This window comes from Leopardus geoffroyi, chromosome B3 (genome assembly GCF_018350155.1).
Source record: "Leopardus geoffroyi isolate Oge1 chromosome B3, O.geoffroyi_Oge1_pat1.0, whole genome shotgun sequence".
In the NCBI taxonomy this organism is placed as follows: Eukaryota; Metazoa; Chordata; class Mammalia; order Carnivora; family Felidae; genus Leopardus; species Leopardus geoffroyi.
In genome coordinates, this window is record NC_059337.1 from 2151685 (window position 1) to 2169462 (window position 17778).

Consider the following 17778-nt stretch of genomic DNA (forward strand, 5'->3'; position numbering starts at 1 on the left):
CACAGGAAAATGTGAGTCATATTTGGGGGGAAAAGACAGGCTTTGAGAGGGTCCAGATGTTGGACTTATCAGGGAAACTCTCCAAAGTGATTAAGAATATGTTCAGGGGCACCTGGGTGACTCAGTCGGTTAAGCGTCCGACTTCAGCTCACGGTTTGTGAGTTTGAGCTCCGTGTCAGGCTCTATGCTGACAGCTCAGAGCCTGGAGCCTGCTTTGGATTTTGTGTCTCCCTCTCTCTCTGCCCCTCCCCCACTTGCACTCGCTCATACACACTCTCTCTCTCTCAAAAGTAAATAAACGTTAAAAAAAATATGTTCAAAGTACTAAGGGAAACCATATTATAGAATTTAAGGAAGGTATGACATCAATATCTCATCAAATCCATAACACTCATAAAGAAATGATAAAAAAAGAACCAGGCAGAAATTCTGGAACTGAAAAACATTGTGACCGAAATGAATTCACTGGACAGGTGGAACAGCAGATTTGAGCTGGCGTAAGAAAAAGTAAGCAGAGGGGCACCTGGGTGGCTTAGTCGCTTGAGTGTCTGACTTCAGCTCAGGTTATGATCCCATGGTTCACGAGTTCGAGCCCCGTGTTGGGCTCAGTGCTGACAGCTCAGAGCCTGGAGCCTGCTCTGATGCTTTGGATTCTGTGTCTTCTCCCTTTCTTTCTGTCCCTCACCCACTCACACACTCTCTTTCTCAAAAATAAATTAAAAAAAAGAAAAAGAGAACGTAAGCAGACTTGGAGATAAAGCAATAGAAAATGATGCAATCTGAGGGCCAGAGAGAAAAAGAAGGAAGAACAATGAATGTGGCCATAGAGAAATGTAGGACTTCACGAAGTGCACCCACATTGCGTAATGGGAGTCCCAGGAGAAGAGGAGAGGTAAAAAGGAGGAGACAGAAATTCAAAGAAATAATGGCAAATCCCACATTTGATTCAAAAAGAAACCAGTCTACACGCTCAGGCAGCTCAGTGCGTTCCAAGAGAGACGAATGCCCGGAGATCCCCCCCCCCAGACCGTAATCAGTGACGAAAGCCAAAGACGCAGAGAGCATCTGGAAAGCAGAGGAACCCGCACACCAGCCTTAGCCATGGCACACGGACAGCCTGAAGACTGACGGCTGACTTCCCGTTGGAAACAGTGGAGGTCAGCAGGCGGTGTATGAAAAGACAAAAGCGTCCCCATGGATCGCACATCCGGTCAGCTCCCTTACAGCACAGAGGGCAACCTAAGGAGGTGAGCAGAAGCTGAGAGAACGTGTGGCCAGACGCGCCTTACAAGAAACACAGAGGATGATCAGGTCGCAGTAGCAACGCCAGGCAGTGACCTGTACCTGTTATGCCCAGAATTCGCGGTCCCCAAAGACCGCCCAGTCCGATGCAAAAGCAAAAGAGCCTTTATTCGAGCTAGCTCGAGCTCAATCCCCTACCTGCACCGGCGCAGTGGTGAGATGCCGGGAGAGAGAGCGAGTTTCAAAGGCACAAAGGTTTTATAGGGGTCTAGGGGCAGTTGGTGAGGTAATGGCTGTGGCCTCAGCCGATTGGCTGGGGAAGGGTCGTGGCCTCGGCGGATTGGCTGGGGAAGGGTCGTGGCCTCAGCCGATTGGCTGGGGAAGGGCCGGAGTCCCGTTATGCAGGTCGCCCGGCGTGTTTTGATTGGGAAGTTTGATCGGGTGAGCGGGAGGTTACTCAAGGGGAGGAGGCGTGGTCTGAGGTTTCTGCGATTTTCCCGGAAAGGGGCCATGTCGGGGACATAGTCACTCGAGGTGGAGGACACGGAACGAGACGGAGTCGGCGGGCGTAGGCCCGCCCTTTCATACCCACGCGCGATAGCAGGGAGCACCAGCGACAAGGATTGCGTCCATCGTCACCCAGTTGTGTCCGTGGCCCAGGTCTTCTCCTGACTCATTTAATTTTTTTTTTTTAACGTTTTTTAAATTTATTTTTGAGACAGGGAGAGACAGAGCATGAACAGGGGAGGGTCAGAGAGAGAGGGAGACACAGAATCTGAAACAGGCTCCAGGCTCTGAGCGGTCAGCCCAGAGCCCGACGCGGGGCTCGAACTCACGGACCCGAGACCGTGACCTGAGCCGAAGTCGGACGCTCAACCGACCCAGGCGCCCCTCCTGGCTCATTTAAAAAGCAGTTTCACAAACAGGATGTACATAGCACATTGTTGCGCCCATAACGCGCAGAGACGCAGCATATTCGAGAAGAGCGGCGCCCGGGAGGCGGGGGTGGGGGGGTGGGGGAGGCGCAGCCGCACTGGGGTAAGTTCTTACCAAATAACCGACTGATTACAACTTCATTAAGTTACACGGAGACCGGGGGGGGGGGGGGGGTGGGGGGGGCCTGGGTGGCTCAGTCGGTTGAGCCTCCGACTTCGGCTCAGGTCACGATCTTTGAAAACATTGGCTCCGGCTTGTTCTAGCTTTATCAGGAATTCTTGCAAACCACAGGCTTGTCCGGTCACTCGGAGACTGGGGAGGGGGGAGGCAGGGATGCTGTGAAGCCCAGGGAGCGGTGTCCTGCCTCAGAACCGCGTGAACAGAAATAGGCTAACATGACACGTTTGGTACTTCTGAGGCAGTGACATTGTAATTCTGCCTTCCCGCTTCCTTCGATGTTATTTGGGTTCCAAATTTCTGCACTGAGGATGCATCCTTTGAGGGTCAAGGTCACTCTGCTGCTGCTGCCGCCACAAGACAGACGGCGGGGGCGGGGGGCGGGGGTGGGTTTCCATCCAAAAGCTCCTCTTTGTGTCAACGAGTGACAGGTCCTTTACCTGCGCTGGGTTTTCCATTCGGATTCGAAAAGTTAAAGGAAAAGGAAAATGATGTGGAAAAGGTGGGGGTTTGGAGCCAACGGCCAAGAAAGAATTCTTGAACTGTCTTTGGTGCAAAAAGGCGACTTTATGAAAGCAAGGGGACAGGACGGGCGGGCGGGAGAGCTGCACTGGGGTGGTGAAGAGTGGCTCCTCATATACTATGCAGTTGGGGAGGTGAAGGCCTAAGGGAAGCCTCCAGAAGGACTTTGATGTGCTAAGGAGGACCGGGAAGATGCCAGGGGCCCTGCTGTTGTCAAGCTGAGGCTGGTTTCCCTCTCTTTGGAAGTTAACACTAGGACCGCAGGGGCTTGGGGGGGTGGGGTGGGGTTCTACCGTATTTGCCTCAAGTATCTCAAGGGGCTGCAGGTTTTGACGAAATTTAATGTCACCTGCCATTTCCTTCTGGTCTCTGTTCCCACATCACTGTGGAGGGGAGGGTGATGTCTGGGCTCCAGGAAACGGCCTATAGGTTTCTGGAGCTTAGGCTTTAGGCAAAGTTGCCTTTTTCTTGTAATTTACCAAGACATATGTAAACTGATGGGGACTCAGGTTCCCCAGGGCTGTGATCTCTATCAGTTAACTTTGTTTGCTTTTTTTTTTTTTCTTTCCTTTGCCCTGGGGCATCCATGAGTGTCTGAGGAACGTCACACATGTCCCTCCTGAGGAGGGGGTGGTGGGGTGTCAGCTTTCTTTCTGTTCCCTCATCGAAGGGAGAGAACCAGGGGACAGACAGGGCCTTGAGGAGAGACTGATTATATACTTGGGGGTTGGGGGAGGTAAACACAGGGTGAAGCGTCCAGAAGGACTTTCATATGCTAAGAAAAACTCACAGGATCCTGGAGGCCTGGCTATTGTCAAGCTAAGGCTGTTCTCCCCTCTAGCAAAGCATTAGCATTAGGACCGCGGAGAGTTCCAGAAGGAAAATCCTCCTCTGCCCGCCTCAAGTATTTGTCAGCGGGCTGCAGGTTATAAGGCAATTTGATTTCATCTACATTTCCTTCTGCCTTTGGTCCCCACATCAGAAAATGGTTTCGTATTTATTTTCAAGATCTTGATCTCTACGCCCAAGGTGGGGCTGGAACTCACGACCCTGAGATCAAGAGCCCCACCCTTCCCGGACTGAGCCCGCCCGGAGCCGCAGAAGGAAAAGGTTTGACGTGTTTAACTCTACGAGGCCTGCCCGCTGGAGTTTCTCCTCCCCCCTGCTCTGCAGCCCAGCTCGGGTAGATCTCCCCTGGGGGGTGGAAGACGCAGGGGGTGGGGAGGGCGACCCCTCCAACCCCTACCTCCCCCCACCCTTCCTTTGCCCAAGCCTCCAACCCTCACTCCTCCCCGCCCCTGGCTCCTGTGCTGTCACTGATTGGCCAGCAGGCCCCAAGCCTGGCCAATCGCGGGGTGGGGGGGGGCGGTTGCCATGACTACGAGGCACGCTAACACCGCCGGTGTCCGGTGTCAGGGGCCGACAGAGGAGAGGGCGCCATGGCGCAGAACCTGTATGGTCCTGGAGTGCGGATGGGCAACTGGAACGAGGACATCTACCTGGAGGAGGTACGTCCCGGGGACCCCCCTCCCCGCCCCAAGTCCAGCGTCCCGGGCTCCTTCCTCACCCCGCAGGCGCCCAGTACCCGTCACCCCGCGCATCTCCGAACGCCCAGAAAGTTCACCTGCCGCCCACTGACCCGGTCACACGTCCCGAACTCGGTGCCTACGGGTTAGTCCAGAGCCCATCACGCTCCCTCCGTCCTTACAGACTCAGGGGCTCCAGAGGCCGCAGTCCAGGCGGGGAGGGGGCTCTACGTGGACGCACTGCCCCCTGGCACTCCCCCACCCGTCACACGCTGCCTCCTAGGTGTCCCCGTGGTGTCCCTGTCACTGACACTGGCTCAGAAGAGGCCCTGGGCCATCGCGTGGCCATCTAGCTGTGTGTGTGTGCGGAGGGTGGGGTGGTGGGCTTTCAGCGACAATCACCGACCAACCTGCTGAGACCTCAGCGGGGACACGTGGCCTCCAAAGGTTACTCAGGACCGTCTCTGGCTGGAGTCCTCCAAGGTGATGCTGCTTTTTCTTTTCTTTCTTTCTGTTTTGTGCTTTTCTCATTTTTTTCAAACATCCTACAATGAAGCAAAAAGATTTTAAAAATGCTAAGAGAATTTCCACCCTTCCCCATTATGCTCACATTTCTTTTGGTCAAATTTTGCTCTTTCTACTCGATGTGTTTCTGACCTACCTGTCACCAGCATCTGCATCGTTCAGGCCTGTTGTCCTTCTGGGTCACGTTCTCTCCCTCTTTCACCAGGAGCTCATGAAGGACTTCTTGGAGAAGAGAGCTAAAGGACAGCTTCTCATACAGAGAAACAGAAGACTCAAAGAGAATCTCTTGAGACCGGTAATTTTATTTTATTTTATTAAAAAAAATTTAAAAATATAATTTATTGTCAGGTCAGCTAGCCTACAGTGCATAAAATGTGCTCTTGGTTTTGGGGGTAGATTCCCGTGGTTCATCGCTTCCATACAAACACCCAGTGCTCAGCCCAACAGGTGCCCTCCTCAAGGCCCATCCCCCATATTCCCTGCCCCGCCCCCAGTCAGTCCTCAGTTTGTTCTCTGTGTTTAAGAGTCTCTTATTGGGGCGCCTGGGTGGCTTAGTTGGTTAAATGTCCGACTTCGGCTCAGGTCATGATCTCACCGATCGTGAGTTCGAGCCCCGCGTTGGGCTCTGTGCTGACAGCTCGGAGCCTGGAGCCTGCCTTGGATTCTGTGTCTCCCTCTCTCTCTCTGCCCCTTTCCCACTCGCACTCTGTCTGTCTCTCTCTCTCAAAAATAAATAAACAATAAAAAAAAAAAAGAGTCTCTTACTGAGACTGAAAATTTGAAACTCAAGCACTGTTTTCAAAATTCTACTGAATTAAGTGTGAGTCAGGCAAGCAAACGTTCCATAAATGAGTTATCATTTGGAAAATACCAGGTGGTGTTTTTTCCTTTAGATCTGAAAACCACAGTGTTTAAAATCCCCTAAGGTTTTAGGAACAGAGGAGAAATCTGCCCTTAATTATGTTTACCCTCGTTTTCCGAATGAAGAAATGAACGCATCAGTGCAGGAAAATGTAAAACGCCCTTTGGTTGGTGCTGAAGGCATTTCCAGTGAGTTTGAATCCGTTAGTGGTGGAGTCAGCCTGAGTGGTTTTTCATCGGCTTTTTCTACCTCACTGGGGATTTGGGGGGGACTTTGGCGACGTGGGAGGGAAAGGAAGGAATTGGAAAACTCGAGGGAGCCAGAGTGGTTATTACCCAAGTGGTCCCAGTGGTATTACCGCCAACGAAATGGGTCCTAGACAGTGAAGGAAGGAAGGTGCATGTGGCAATGAGGTGAGTCTGAAAAACTCCCATTTCCGCTGTAGATGCAGCTTTGCGTGTCGGAGGATGGGTACGTTCGCTGTGGCGACAAGGTGATGCTCGTGAACCCCGCCCACGCGGAGGTGGAGGCCCACCTGTTTCTGGGCGGGGACCTGAGCCTGTGCGCGACTCCCTATGAAATTAAAGCGCATCTGAGCGACGAGTTAGAGGTGCCGTGTGGCCTGAGCGCAGCTCAAACCAGGATCCCCGTTGGCAGAAACACTTTCACCATTTTGAGGTAGAGACGCTCCCGTTGTCCGCGCGTTTTTGCCATAAACATGTTTGCGCGCAGAGCTTCAGGGTGCCTGGAGGCCAAGGCGGTGGGAACCTTCTCTGGGATTGCCGCCTTGCCGTCCCCCACTGAGGACGCCGTTGGGGCCCTTTACACACCCTTCACCTTAAACCTCAGGGCAACTGCTAATTTGTGTTCGATTATAAAGGCTTCCTTCCGAGGCATTGGATCCAGGGAACTAAATTCACACTCCGCCTGGACTGGGTTTTGCTAACAGCTTCTCGGGGTGCTCGGAGCTCATTATGGGGGTTTCTGTGGCTTTTAATCACTCTGTTGCTTTTAGAGCGAAACTAGATAGCTCGGTGCAAGGGGAATTGTTCTTTTTTAATGAACTGTTTACCAAAAATGTGCCTGAGGTTTTGAAAATGAGCGATTACATCCTCAGAGAGCAGATCAGTGATTACAGTAGGAAAGCCTTGCCTTCACTTTGCTCGTGAGATAAGGATAGCAATGTTTCTATTACGAAAATGTAGCCCGACCTCTTAGTCTTCAGATTTCTTTTGAATACTGGTAATTCATTCATGCTGAGACAACCAAACGCCGCGCACAAGTTCCGCGTCCCGGAGGGTTGAGGGGCAAGGCTGTGTTAGGTGTGTTCAAATCAATGTGTCACCCTGGATCTTTCTAAAGTTGTCCGCGCACCTGACCAGAATTCCTCAGGGCAGGGCAGCGTGACGTGCTCTGGGCCCACAGATAAAGGGGCGTTGTGCGTTCTGGCTGTGGCGGGACGCGGGGACAGGGTGCCAGCCGGATCTGAGGGCCAACAGAAACGGCCATCTCGAAAGTGTGGACACGCATTAGCGAGAACGTGGGTCATAAACAGAGCTGCACGCGCCAGAACTAGAACTAGAACGTGGCAGGGATCCCACTACAGAGACTTGACGCAATGCTTATTCTTGACGCGCAGGGCAGACGGAAACGCCACGGGTCAAGTCCTCAGATACGGACAGGACTTCTGCCTCGCGACCACGGGAGGGTTTGAAGACAAAATGGTGAGTCGCGGCCGCCGGCTGAAGGGGACAGGGAACGCCGCAGGCATCTCTGGCTTCGTCCCGGTCTCAGCCTGGAGCTTTGCACACGCGGTGTCGGGGGTCACTTCTTGCCTCGTCGCTTTTCCAATTACAAAGCGAATACCCTCAGGCACTAAGGAGGAAGGGAGAAAACCCTCCTTTGCTACACAGCTGACGCAAAACCAAAATTTACACTGCTCCACCTGTAAGTTAATGATTGGATTAAACAATAATCATCTGACACCTGTCAATGTCACCAAGGCCAGCAAGGCGTATTATCTGATCACTTTTTTTTTCCTTTTTTTTTTTTTTTAAACTTGACTTTTCTCTTTCCCCTGGGGATTAGAACCAGCTACATGTGGGTTTAACTCCAGCTGAAATGTCGATCTATGGGGTGGGGCTTTGGGTAACGTTGTTGACCTTTCTTGAGTCTTTGTCGTCTATAACGTGGGATTGTTGCACCTTGCTACATGCTTAACTGCCTCACTTGTATGAACTCACTTCGATATCCAAACAAATCTGTGAGCTAGGGACCGTTTTACGCCCATTTTACGGATGGGGACACCGAGGCACAAGGTCAGGTGATTTTGCCCCGGGTCGCTCAGCCGTTAAGCGGCGGACTGGGTACTCCGCACCGTCTCTCACCGAATCACAGCTTCCATCACTGTATCGTGTAGCATTATTGCCTCTTGTGCTACCAAGAAAAATCAGCGTTGCCAGTCGAACCCCTACACCACAGATGGTCAGCTGCAGCCTGATTTGAAACGTAGAAAGTAGAGAAAATACCAAATCGTTGAAGGAGGGGAGTAAGTCACACTTGTCCTATGCAGAGATTCACATTCCCAACATTTTGGCTTACTTTCTTTTATAGTCTGTTCTCTCCCTCCCTCCCTCCCTCCTTTGTTCCCTACCTCTCTCTCCTCCACTCTCTCCTTAACTCTCCCAACTCCTTTGTCTCCTATAAATTCTCTCTTCTCCGCCTGTGCATTGATTTGCGTTTATTACCTGCCCTTCCACAGACGATAACGTTCTGTCATTTTGCAGGTAATGTTTCCTGCCACCTGCTATGTGGCTTTTATTTTTATTTTATTTTATTTTATTTTATTTGTTTATTTATCTTTTTTGGCTACCTGGCTTTGACATGGTAGTTGTTTGACTGTAGTTTTGAGTAAACGGATCACTGTTTCCCTTTGCAATTCCTGCCCCTGCCCGAGAGATACTATAGAAAGAGAAACTTGCATTGACTTCTTGATGGCTCAAGTTGACCTTGTGCTGGGATTTGTTCTTGCTTTCTTCTTCTTTTTTTTTTTAATGTTTTTTTTTTGAGAGAGAGAGAGAGAGAGAGAGAGAACATGTGGGTAGAGGGGGGCAGAGGGTCCGAAGCGGGCTCTGCGTTGACAGAAGAGAGCCCGACGTGGGGTTCAAGCTCACGAACCGCGAGATCATGACCTGATCCGAAGTCCGATGCTCAACTGACTGAGCCTCCCAGGTGTCCTGGAGTTTTTTCTTCTTTAATTAATGGATTTATTTTTATTTTAGAGAGAGAGAGAGTGGGGGAGGGGTCAGGAGAGAGAGAGAGAGAGAGAGACAGAGAATCCCAAGCAGGCTCCGTGCTCAGGACAGAGTCCCACGTGGGACTCGATCCCACAACCCTGGGATCATGACCTGAGCCAAAATCCGGAGCTGGAGGCTCAACCAACTGAGCCCCCCAGGCACCCCAGGTCCTCCTTAGCCGCTTGAGATTTATTCTGATACAGGATTCCGTGCAGACACGTGATTTCCCCCCAATGACTAAAGAGCCACATTTGTGTTATTTCTTGAATAATTACTCTTTCCTCACTGACACATGCCTTGCGTGGCACCCGTGAAGTCCCCATACCTCCACGAGCTCTCTCAGCTTCCTATCTGGACGCTTTGAGCTCAAGTTGTGTATTTTTGTCCGAGGGGTACACTCTACATTCGGACAGCTCTAGGGCTGTCTCTGTCTCATCACACCTCTTCGTCTGCATCGCATTAGGAATGAACGTCTCTGTTAGATGCAGCTACTGTTGCAAGTTTCTCTGCCCGCCCCCCCCCCCCCCATGGGGAGAAAGATCACGCGGCGGTTTTGATTGGCCACTAAAACTGTGCAAGTTCACGGATTTAGTAGCTCTATGACATGCATGCTCTTCTGAGATGCCCCGCCGCATACTCATTTATTCTTCCTGTCTCTCAGCGAAGTTTTGTGGTTCTCCTCAAGTGGACCTGACGCCTATCCCCGTTAAGGTTGTCTCTTGGTATCTCCCACTGGGTGTTACCATAGTTGCAACAAAAATGTGACAAAGTCATTGATGTTCATGCTCGCCTTCGATGAAGTCACTCACTCCTATCGCTTCCAGTGGTTTTCCAGTTGGTTCTCTTCCTACTCTTTTTTTAAACGTTTATTTATTATTGAGAGACAGAGACAGAGCTCGAGCAGGGGAGGGGCAGAGAGGGAGGGAGACACAGAATCCTAAGCGGGCTCCGGGCTCTGAGCTGTCAGCGCAGAGCCCGACGTGGGGCTCGAACTCACAGACCTCAAGATCATGACCTGAACTAAAGTCAGATGGTTAACTGACTGAGCCCCCCAGGGGCCCCCCACTTGGTTCTCTTATGACTTCTGGGCAGACAGTTGTTTCTCTTTCCAGGGATGACGACTGCCTCTCTTCCCAAATTCTCATATTTCTGGACCTTGTCTTTGAATTAGCAAGTGTTTCCGGGGCGTTCCTAAAAAAATCTGGTAATCGCCACCTTTTAGACTTGTTCCTGAGTCGTTATCATCTTTCTTTGACAAAGCGGAGTTTGTGGTTTGACGTCGGCATTGTCTGCCTGTGTGGGCCCGGCCGGCTTCCCTGCCCACATCTAGCTTGTGGTCGAGCCCACGGTTCTCCCTTTGCAGTGCTCCTGACCCTGTCTTTTCATCCCCAGTGCTGGGACCTCAATCCAGCCCCCCCGTGGCTTGACCCCTCCGGTCTGTCCTGACTTCAGACCACAGTAGATGCGTGCTGCCAGATTGATCCTTTAGGGGCTCAGGCTTGGTAAGTGCTGCCACCACGGTGGCATTTAAGGCCCTCTGTGACATGTCCCGTGTCCACACGCGGTCAACCTTGCCCGCGGGCTCCCGGCACCACACTGCTTCCTCCTCAGAGCTCTCGTGAGCCCCTGGGAGAGCACGTGTCCCCATGTGTGCCCGCCTACAGCTCTGCACGTCCTTCTGGCCACCATGCCTCACGGGTGCTTCCCCTTCACCTCCTCCGTCCCCTCTCCTGCTCATCAGGAAACACCTTCACGATGGCAACCCGTTGCTGCCGTCCCCGTAGCGCCTCATGGCACAGCTTTGCACATGAAAACCTACCGAAATCTGCAGAGATGGCCTCCAGGTTCAGGGTCAAGGGGAATCGGTAAAGGACTAACAAACAACTAACGTTTTGGAGTTTTCCGCAGGATGGCGTGCTTCTTGACCCAGTTACAGGTGGCCAGAGAGCGGCCTAAATAAATCCCAAGTGTGGACATCAGCTCCACGGGGGCGTGGGCCCCCCTCCGAGGCTCACAGTAAACGTAGCTGTGACAGTGACGGTTTTAAGGACACTTGGCTTCATGGAACAAGTTTCATGCATAATTATTTCTCAGAAGAAAAATAGTGGTCCAGGCCTAGGTCCTGAGAGTGAGGAGAGGGGGCGGGATCAGGAGGAGACAGAGGGTTTGGTATTCAAAGGAAGGAAAACCCCGGGCGGATCAGTCGGTTGAGCGTCCGACTTCGGCTCAGGCCATGGTCTCGCGGTCCGTGAGTTCGAGCCCCGCGTCGGGCTCTGCGCCGACGGCTCGGAGCCTGGAGCCCGCTTCGGATTCTGTGTCTCCCCCTCTCTCTGCCCCTTCCCTGCTCATGCTGTCTCTTTCTCTCTCAAAAATAAATAAACACGAACAAAATTCAAAGGAAGGAAAGGCAGCGGAGCTGACGTAGCTCATCCGTGTGCTGTCCTTTTCAGCTGTATTTATCCAGTGACCACAGGACCCTCCAGAAGCCGTCCAAGAGATCTCTGCTCCAGGAGGCGTACCTGGCGGACGAGGTCTCCTACCTGAGCTGCTGGCAGGCCGCCTTCCTGGACCCCCAGCTGCGCCTGGAATACGAAGGCGCCCCCGTTCCGGTGAGCCCTGCCTGGGGGAGACCCGGGCGCTGTTCCGAGGATGCGATTTTCTCCCGTCTGTACACCGGGGCTTCTCAGCGCGCCAGGGCCTAGAGTGACTTGTGTGCTCTCTCCGCCCAGCCCCTGCCAGCTGTAGACACACACAGGCTGGGCGCCCGCCCCTGAGTCAGGCTGAGAGCCCCCCACCCGGGACGGTGACGGTCATGATCTGCTTGCTTCCAGGAAGAAAATTTCTGCAGGGCCTGGAAGCTTGGGTCCTGCGGGCCATCCTTCCTGTTCCCACTGCTGACGTTTTCTCGGGAGCCCCGGCCCTGTGGGACTGGGGCCCCACGCACGGGCCTGACGGGAAGGCGAGTCCGCTGGGCCAGGCGCTTTGCTGCTGGCTCCTGACGCTTCCCGCGGACGCAGAGTGGGGGCTGCTGGGAGTCGCCGGGAGCGTGCGGAACCCCAGTGGGCAGGGACTCGAAGGGGTGACCAGCGGGGTGGCCTCGTGGGAGGGAGCCCCCAGCTAGGGGCCACCTGCGCCCGCCTGGCGCCGTGCGCCCCTCTGCCGGGCTCTGCAGGCGGACCCGCACTCACCAGGGTCTCTCCTCTAGCACGGAGAATGCACGCGGGGTCCCCGGCGACGCGCCCCCCGGCCCGGCTTTGCTCTCCTTGAAATCGCTCGCCGTTGCCATGATCTCAACCGTTAGCGTCTCGTTTTCCTTCCCCGTGGAGCGCGGGTGAAGACGGCGGCTGCCTGACCAGGTGTGGGGAGGAGATGGTGGCCAGTGCGTCCCCTGCGCTCGCGGGAGCAGTGCCTGGCTGCCGGTGGCTCGCGCGTGGTCGTGCCGCGGTCCCGGCTGTGCTCGTGCGAAAGCAGGGCGCCCAGCCCGTTGCTGACCCAGACCCCGCTTGGCGCCTCACCCCTGGCCGGGCTACCGTGCCGGGCGATGCCGTCCAGCCCACACGGCCGGTTACCCCCGGTGTGGAGCACGTCCGCCGTGCTGTTTGCCGTGGCGCATCTCCGCGCATCTTAGCGACGGACGGGGTGGGCCAGAGCGAGGGCTCACGCCGTCCTCGGTCCAGAAGCGGCAGCCGCCTGCGGTGGCCCGGAGGGGCGGACGTTTGCTGTGCTGGGGCTCAGACCGCGCTCACGGCTCGTCCGTGTTCAGATGAGATCACAGACTGTCTTGTTTGTGCCTCGACCGTCCGGGTTGCGGAAGTGGCCTGGTCTGACGTGGGCGCCCCGCGGCCGGCGACGTCCCGCGGGAGCGCGAGGGCCCTGCTGTGGGTGCCGGGCCCGTCCCCCCGGGGGTCGGGGGCCGCTCGGGTCTCCCTCCACAGCGTTTAGCTTACGGCGGCCAGGAGTTTGAAATGATAACATTATTTTTTTTTTTTCTGATCCTAAACATAATATATGCTCCCTGAAGGAGAAAACAGAGAAGCACAACGAGTAACACGAACATAACCAGCGAAGTTCCACGTCCCAGAGGAAGCCACTGCCATTTATGATTTCTTTGCCCATGCTTGCTTTTTGTTTTCATTTAATCTTTTTCCCAATAGAACATCAGGAGTATCTTTTTCTTCTCCACCTCAAAACACTCCTGATTATTTCTCGCGTTGGGGGAAGGTCTGCTCCCACGTGGCTCTGAATGCCCCACGACATTCTGCTGTGGGTGCACCTGCAACCACGTGTGGAGTTGATCCAGTACGCTTTGGCTTCTAGGTTATTCCATCCCAATCCCTCTCTTCTTCTTCTTTTTTTTTTTTTAAATGAAATTTAAATGAATATATAGTATGTTGCCAAATGTTTGCTTTTCAGGAATTGGAGGCCTTAATGCATAATGCAAACAGCGCTGTCTCTTCCTCTTTAAAGGCAAATGCAAAGATCCTCATCTATCACTGCCGCACGAATCGGGGGCTAGCCGTCCACAGGCATCTTTTCTTGAGGTACGGAGGGAACTTTGCTGCAGGGTTTCGCCTCCACGATGGGCGTGGAGGTTGTGCCTCTGAGCAAGGCAGCTCGGTTTAACGAGGGTGCCCCCCCCCCACCCCGCACGCAAGAAGTCCTTTGATGATGAAATATTGTCACCAAGGACTTACTTGGTGGCGTGGCAAATCCTACCGGAGCCCCTTGTGTCCCACAAGCTTTTCCCTGACAAGAGGATTTTGTTTGCAAGTTTACTTGCTGATTTCGAGAGAGACAGAGATAGCACAGGTGGGGAAGGGGCAGAGAGAGAGGGAGACAGAGAATCCCAAGCAGGCCCCGCACGGCCGGCACAGAGCCCGTCGCGGGGCTCAAACCCACGAACCGGGAGATCATGACCTGAGCCGAAACCAAGAGTTGGACCCTGAACCACCAGGCGCCCCTTTGACAAGAGGATTTTAGCGATAATGGGACCCCAGGCGCCTCGGCGTTGCCCGAGCAGGTCAAACATCCAGCAAAGACGTATTGTAGAGGCAGCCCCGAGCAGAGGCTGTTGAAGATGATGTGGACAGGTTACCCAGGGCCGTTACCCCATTTCCAACCCGTGTCCCTTCTCTCTCGCCCCAGTACCTATTTCGGGAAGGAAGCTGAGGTGGCCGTCCACACACATCTGGATTCACACAGAGTCGAAAAGCCGAGCAACCATTGGATGTTGGTGACCGGGAATCCCAGGAAAGACTCGTCCAGCATGTTGGACCTGCCCAAGCCACCGGCTGAGGCCCCCCCAGCCCTGGAGCAGGCCACGGACCCCGGGGCGCAGTGACTCCAGGTACGCTCTGGAAAAACGTAGCTTTGCTAGAAATCGATGATCTTGGCCGTGCCCCAAGCCATTTTTCAGTAAGGCGTAGAAGTCCCTGAACACTCTATTAAAACAAAGGCTATGTGAAGATTCTTGAATTAGTGGTGGGGGTCTGGGCCACAGAAAGAAACTGGCTCTGGGGAGATGGCTCCTAGGTGGCATTGAAGGTGACGGATGATAGTCTTTGTTGATCACTAGTTCCTGAAGAACTGTAGATCCCATGTAGCGGCAGCTTCTATGAGGACACTGTGTTTCCTTTGAAAGCTATGTGTGTGCGATAAAGCTATCAGAACTACACGGGATCTTTGTCAACCGCCCCCCCCCCCCCCAACACCGGCCCCACCAAACAACGTACTAAGAAATCAACAGTGTGGAGCTGTGAGCCATGGCCTTACCTTGGAAATGAATGCTTTCCCCTTGTATTTTCATTTCTACCTCTGACTCGGGGGCGGGGGGCGGGGGGTGGGGGGTGGGGTGGTCAGGACCTCTACCTGCCTGGTCACGCTGTGGTGTCATGATTTTCAAACCGCAGAACCCCTTTACTCTTTGAAACGGGCACTTTAGTCATGGCGCCCGTGCGATCAGCAAGTTCCTAATGAAATAAACGTGTTGCCTTCCGCGTGTTTGCTCGTCTCCTCGCCCTTCATGGAGGGCCCGTGACGTGTGCGGTGTTTTAATGGGATGAAGATTCCCCCAGCCCTGTGGGTAGCAATGAGCCGGGAGGCTGTCTCCCACGTAAATCTACCAAGAGGCAGACAGGAAGCCACAGGTGGTGTAGACGTGTTTTACTTGGACGCTCCTTCAAGCCGATGTGGGTTGACACTCTTTAGAGAGGCCTTTGCCAGCAAGTGCTTTGGGAGTCAGGGTGGTGGTTCCCTTCCGCGGCTGTGTGGTGGATGTACCTGGAGAGCTCTGGCAATTACTGGTGCCTGGGCCCCAGCCCGGAAAGTCGGATTTAATGCAGCCAAGGTTGAGACCCACTGCGTGAGGAGGAGTAGGAGGGAGCAGTGCTTCCTTGAGGTGGTCGGGGAAGGCTCTCCTCGCCGCTTCTCCGCCTGGCTGCCCTTCTGGCTCCCCTGAAGATCAAGGAGGAAGCCCCGTGCCCCGCTGCCTGCCAGACCACCAAAGCACCATTTCTGGGGTGGGGCTTTAAGAAACACAGATGCTTGAGCCCACCTCCAGAGATCTTCATTTAAGTGATTTGGAGCGGAGGCAACAATCTTTTTATTTTTATCATTATGTATGTATTTTATTTAAAAAAATGTTTTAGTGTTTATCGTTATTTTTTTTTAGTGTGTATTTACTCTTGAGAGAGAGAGAGACACACACACACACACAGAGTGTGAGCAGGGGAGGGGCAGAGAGAGAGGGAGACGCAGAATCCGAAGCGGGCTCCAGGCTCCGAGCCGTCAGCACAGAGCCCGACGCGGGGCTCGAACTCACGGACTGCGAGATCACGACCCGAGCCGAAGTCGGACGCTGCACCGACTGAGCCCCCCAGGCGCCCCACACTCATTTTGGTTTTTAAATTAACTTACTTTTTTAAAAATTGTATTTGAATCCAAGTTAGCATATAGCGCAATAATGATTTCAGGAGTAGAACTTAGTGATTCGTCACTTCCGTAAAACACCCAGCGCTCATCCCAACAGGTGCCCTCCTCAGTGCCCATCACCCGTCTAGCCCATCCCCCCCACCACCTCCCCTGCCGCAGCCCTCAGTGTGTCCTCTGGATCGAAGTCTCTGATGATTTGCCTCCCTCTCTGTTTTTATCTTAGTTTTCCTTCCCTTCCCCTGTGTTCACCTGTTGTGTTTCTTAAATTGCACATATGAGTGAAGTCATGTGATACCTACTTTCTCTGACTTATTCTGCTTAGCGTAATACCCTCTAGTTCCAGCCACGTTGTTGTGAATGACCAGATTTCATTCTTTTTGATTGCCGAGTAGTATTTCATATAGGTCTATATATACCACATCTTTTTTATCCATTTATCAGTCGATGGACATTTGGGCTCCTTCCGTAATTCGGCTATCGTCGATAGAGCTGTGGTCAGCATCGGGGAGCGTGTGCCCCTTCGAATCAGCATTTTTGTAGCCTTTGGATAAATACCTAGTAGTGCCATCGCTGGGTCTTAGGGTAGTTCTATTTTTAATTTTTTGAGGAACCTCCGTATTGTTTTCCAGAATGGCTGCACCAGCTTGCATTCCCACCAGCAGTGCAAAAGAAATCCTCTCTCTCCGCATCCTCGCCAACATCTGTCGTTGCCCGAGTTGTTCGTGTGAGCCATTCTGACAGATGTGAGGTGGTATCTCATTGTGGTTTTGATTTGTATTTCCCTGAGGATGAGAGATGTTGAGCATCTTTTCACGTGTCACTTGGCCATGTGGATGTCTTCTTTGGAAAAGCGTGTGTTCATGTCTTGTGCCCATTTCTTCACTGGATTATTTGTTTTTTTGGTGTGGAGTTTGGTAAGTTTTTTATAGATTTTGGATACTAACCATTTATCCGATATGTCGTTTGCAAGTATCTTCTCCCATTCCATAGGCTGCCTTTTAGCTCAAAGCGTACTGTATTTATTTTTTTATGTATTAAAAATTTTTGTGTGTGTTTATTTACTTTTGAAAGACAGAGAGACAGAGCGTGAGCAGGAGAGGGGCAGAGAGAGAGAGGGAGACACAGAATCCGAAGCAGGTTCCGGGCTCCGAGCTGCCAGCACATATCCTAATGTGGGGCTCGAACTCACAAACCGTGAGATATGACCTGAGCCAAAATCGGATGCTGAACCGATTGAGCCCCCCCCAGGTGCCCCAAAGCTATTTTTTTTCTATAGAAGACACCCTGTGTGCCTTTAAAGGTAGCTTCCAGCTGTATGAGTAATCTACTTTCAGCATCTGATCTGGGCTTTGGTGGACACCTAGACTTTTCTGTGCAGAGTGACCTCTTGCTCTGGATGTAGTTATAGTGTCCGGAAGGCACACAGCACCTCAGCGGTGGCTTGCAGTGTGGGACACAAAACACGGCCCATTGAGATGTGGAAAGAAAAGCTTAGAACTTCTTTTTTTTTTTTAATTTTTTTTTTTCAACGTTTATTTATTTTTGGGACAGAGAGAGACAGAGCATGAACGGGGGAGGGGCAGAGAGAGAGGGAGACACAGAATCAGAAACAGGCTCCAGGCTCTGAGCCATCAGCCCAGAGCCCGACGCAGGGCTCGAACTCCCGGACCGCGAGATCGCGACCTGGCTGAAGTCGGACGCTTAACCGACTGCGCCACCCAGGCGCCCCTACATGTCATTTTTGGACATGGCAGGAACTATG

At 53.0% G+C, this 17778-nt stretch overlaps 1 protein-coding gene across 4 annotated transcripts; it reads left to right on the plus strand.

Moving 5' to 3' along the window:
* Nucleotides 1–3882: 3882 nt before the first annotated feature.
* CFAP161 (cilia and flagella associated protein 161) lies at nucleotides 3883–16691 on the plus strand. 4 transcript variants are annotated; one of them, XM_045448561.1, is made up of 9 exons: nucleotides 3883–3987; nucleotides 4294–4385; nucleotides 5134–5223; nucleotides 6236–6468; nucleotides 7430–7514; nucleotides 11537–11695; nucleotides 13554–13627; nucleotides 14232–14433; nucleotides 16646–16691. In XM_045448561.1, the coding sequence occupies exons 2-8, from the start codon at nucleotides 4317–4319 to the stop codon at nucleotides 14425–14427; spliced, it is 906 nt and encodes a 301-aa protein (XP_045304517.1). In that variant the 5' UTR covers nucleotides 3883–3987; nucleotides 4294–4316; the 3' UTR covers nucleotides 14428–14433; nucleotides 16646–16691. The 4 variants fall into 4 exon arrangements, with proteins under 4 accessions (XP_045304517.1, XP_045304516.1, XP_045304515.1 ...); XM_045448560.1 differs by lacking the exon at nucleotides 16646–16691 and having other exon boundaries at nucleotides 3883–4060; nucleotides 14232–15086; XM_045448559.1 differs by lacking the exon at nucleotides 16646–16691 and having other exon boundaries at nucleotides 14232–15086.
* The last annotated feature ends 1087 nt before the right edge of the window (nucleotides 16692–17778 follow it).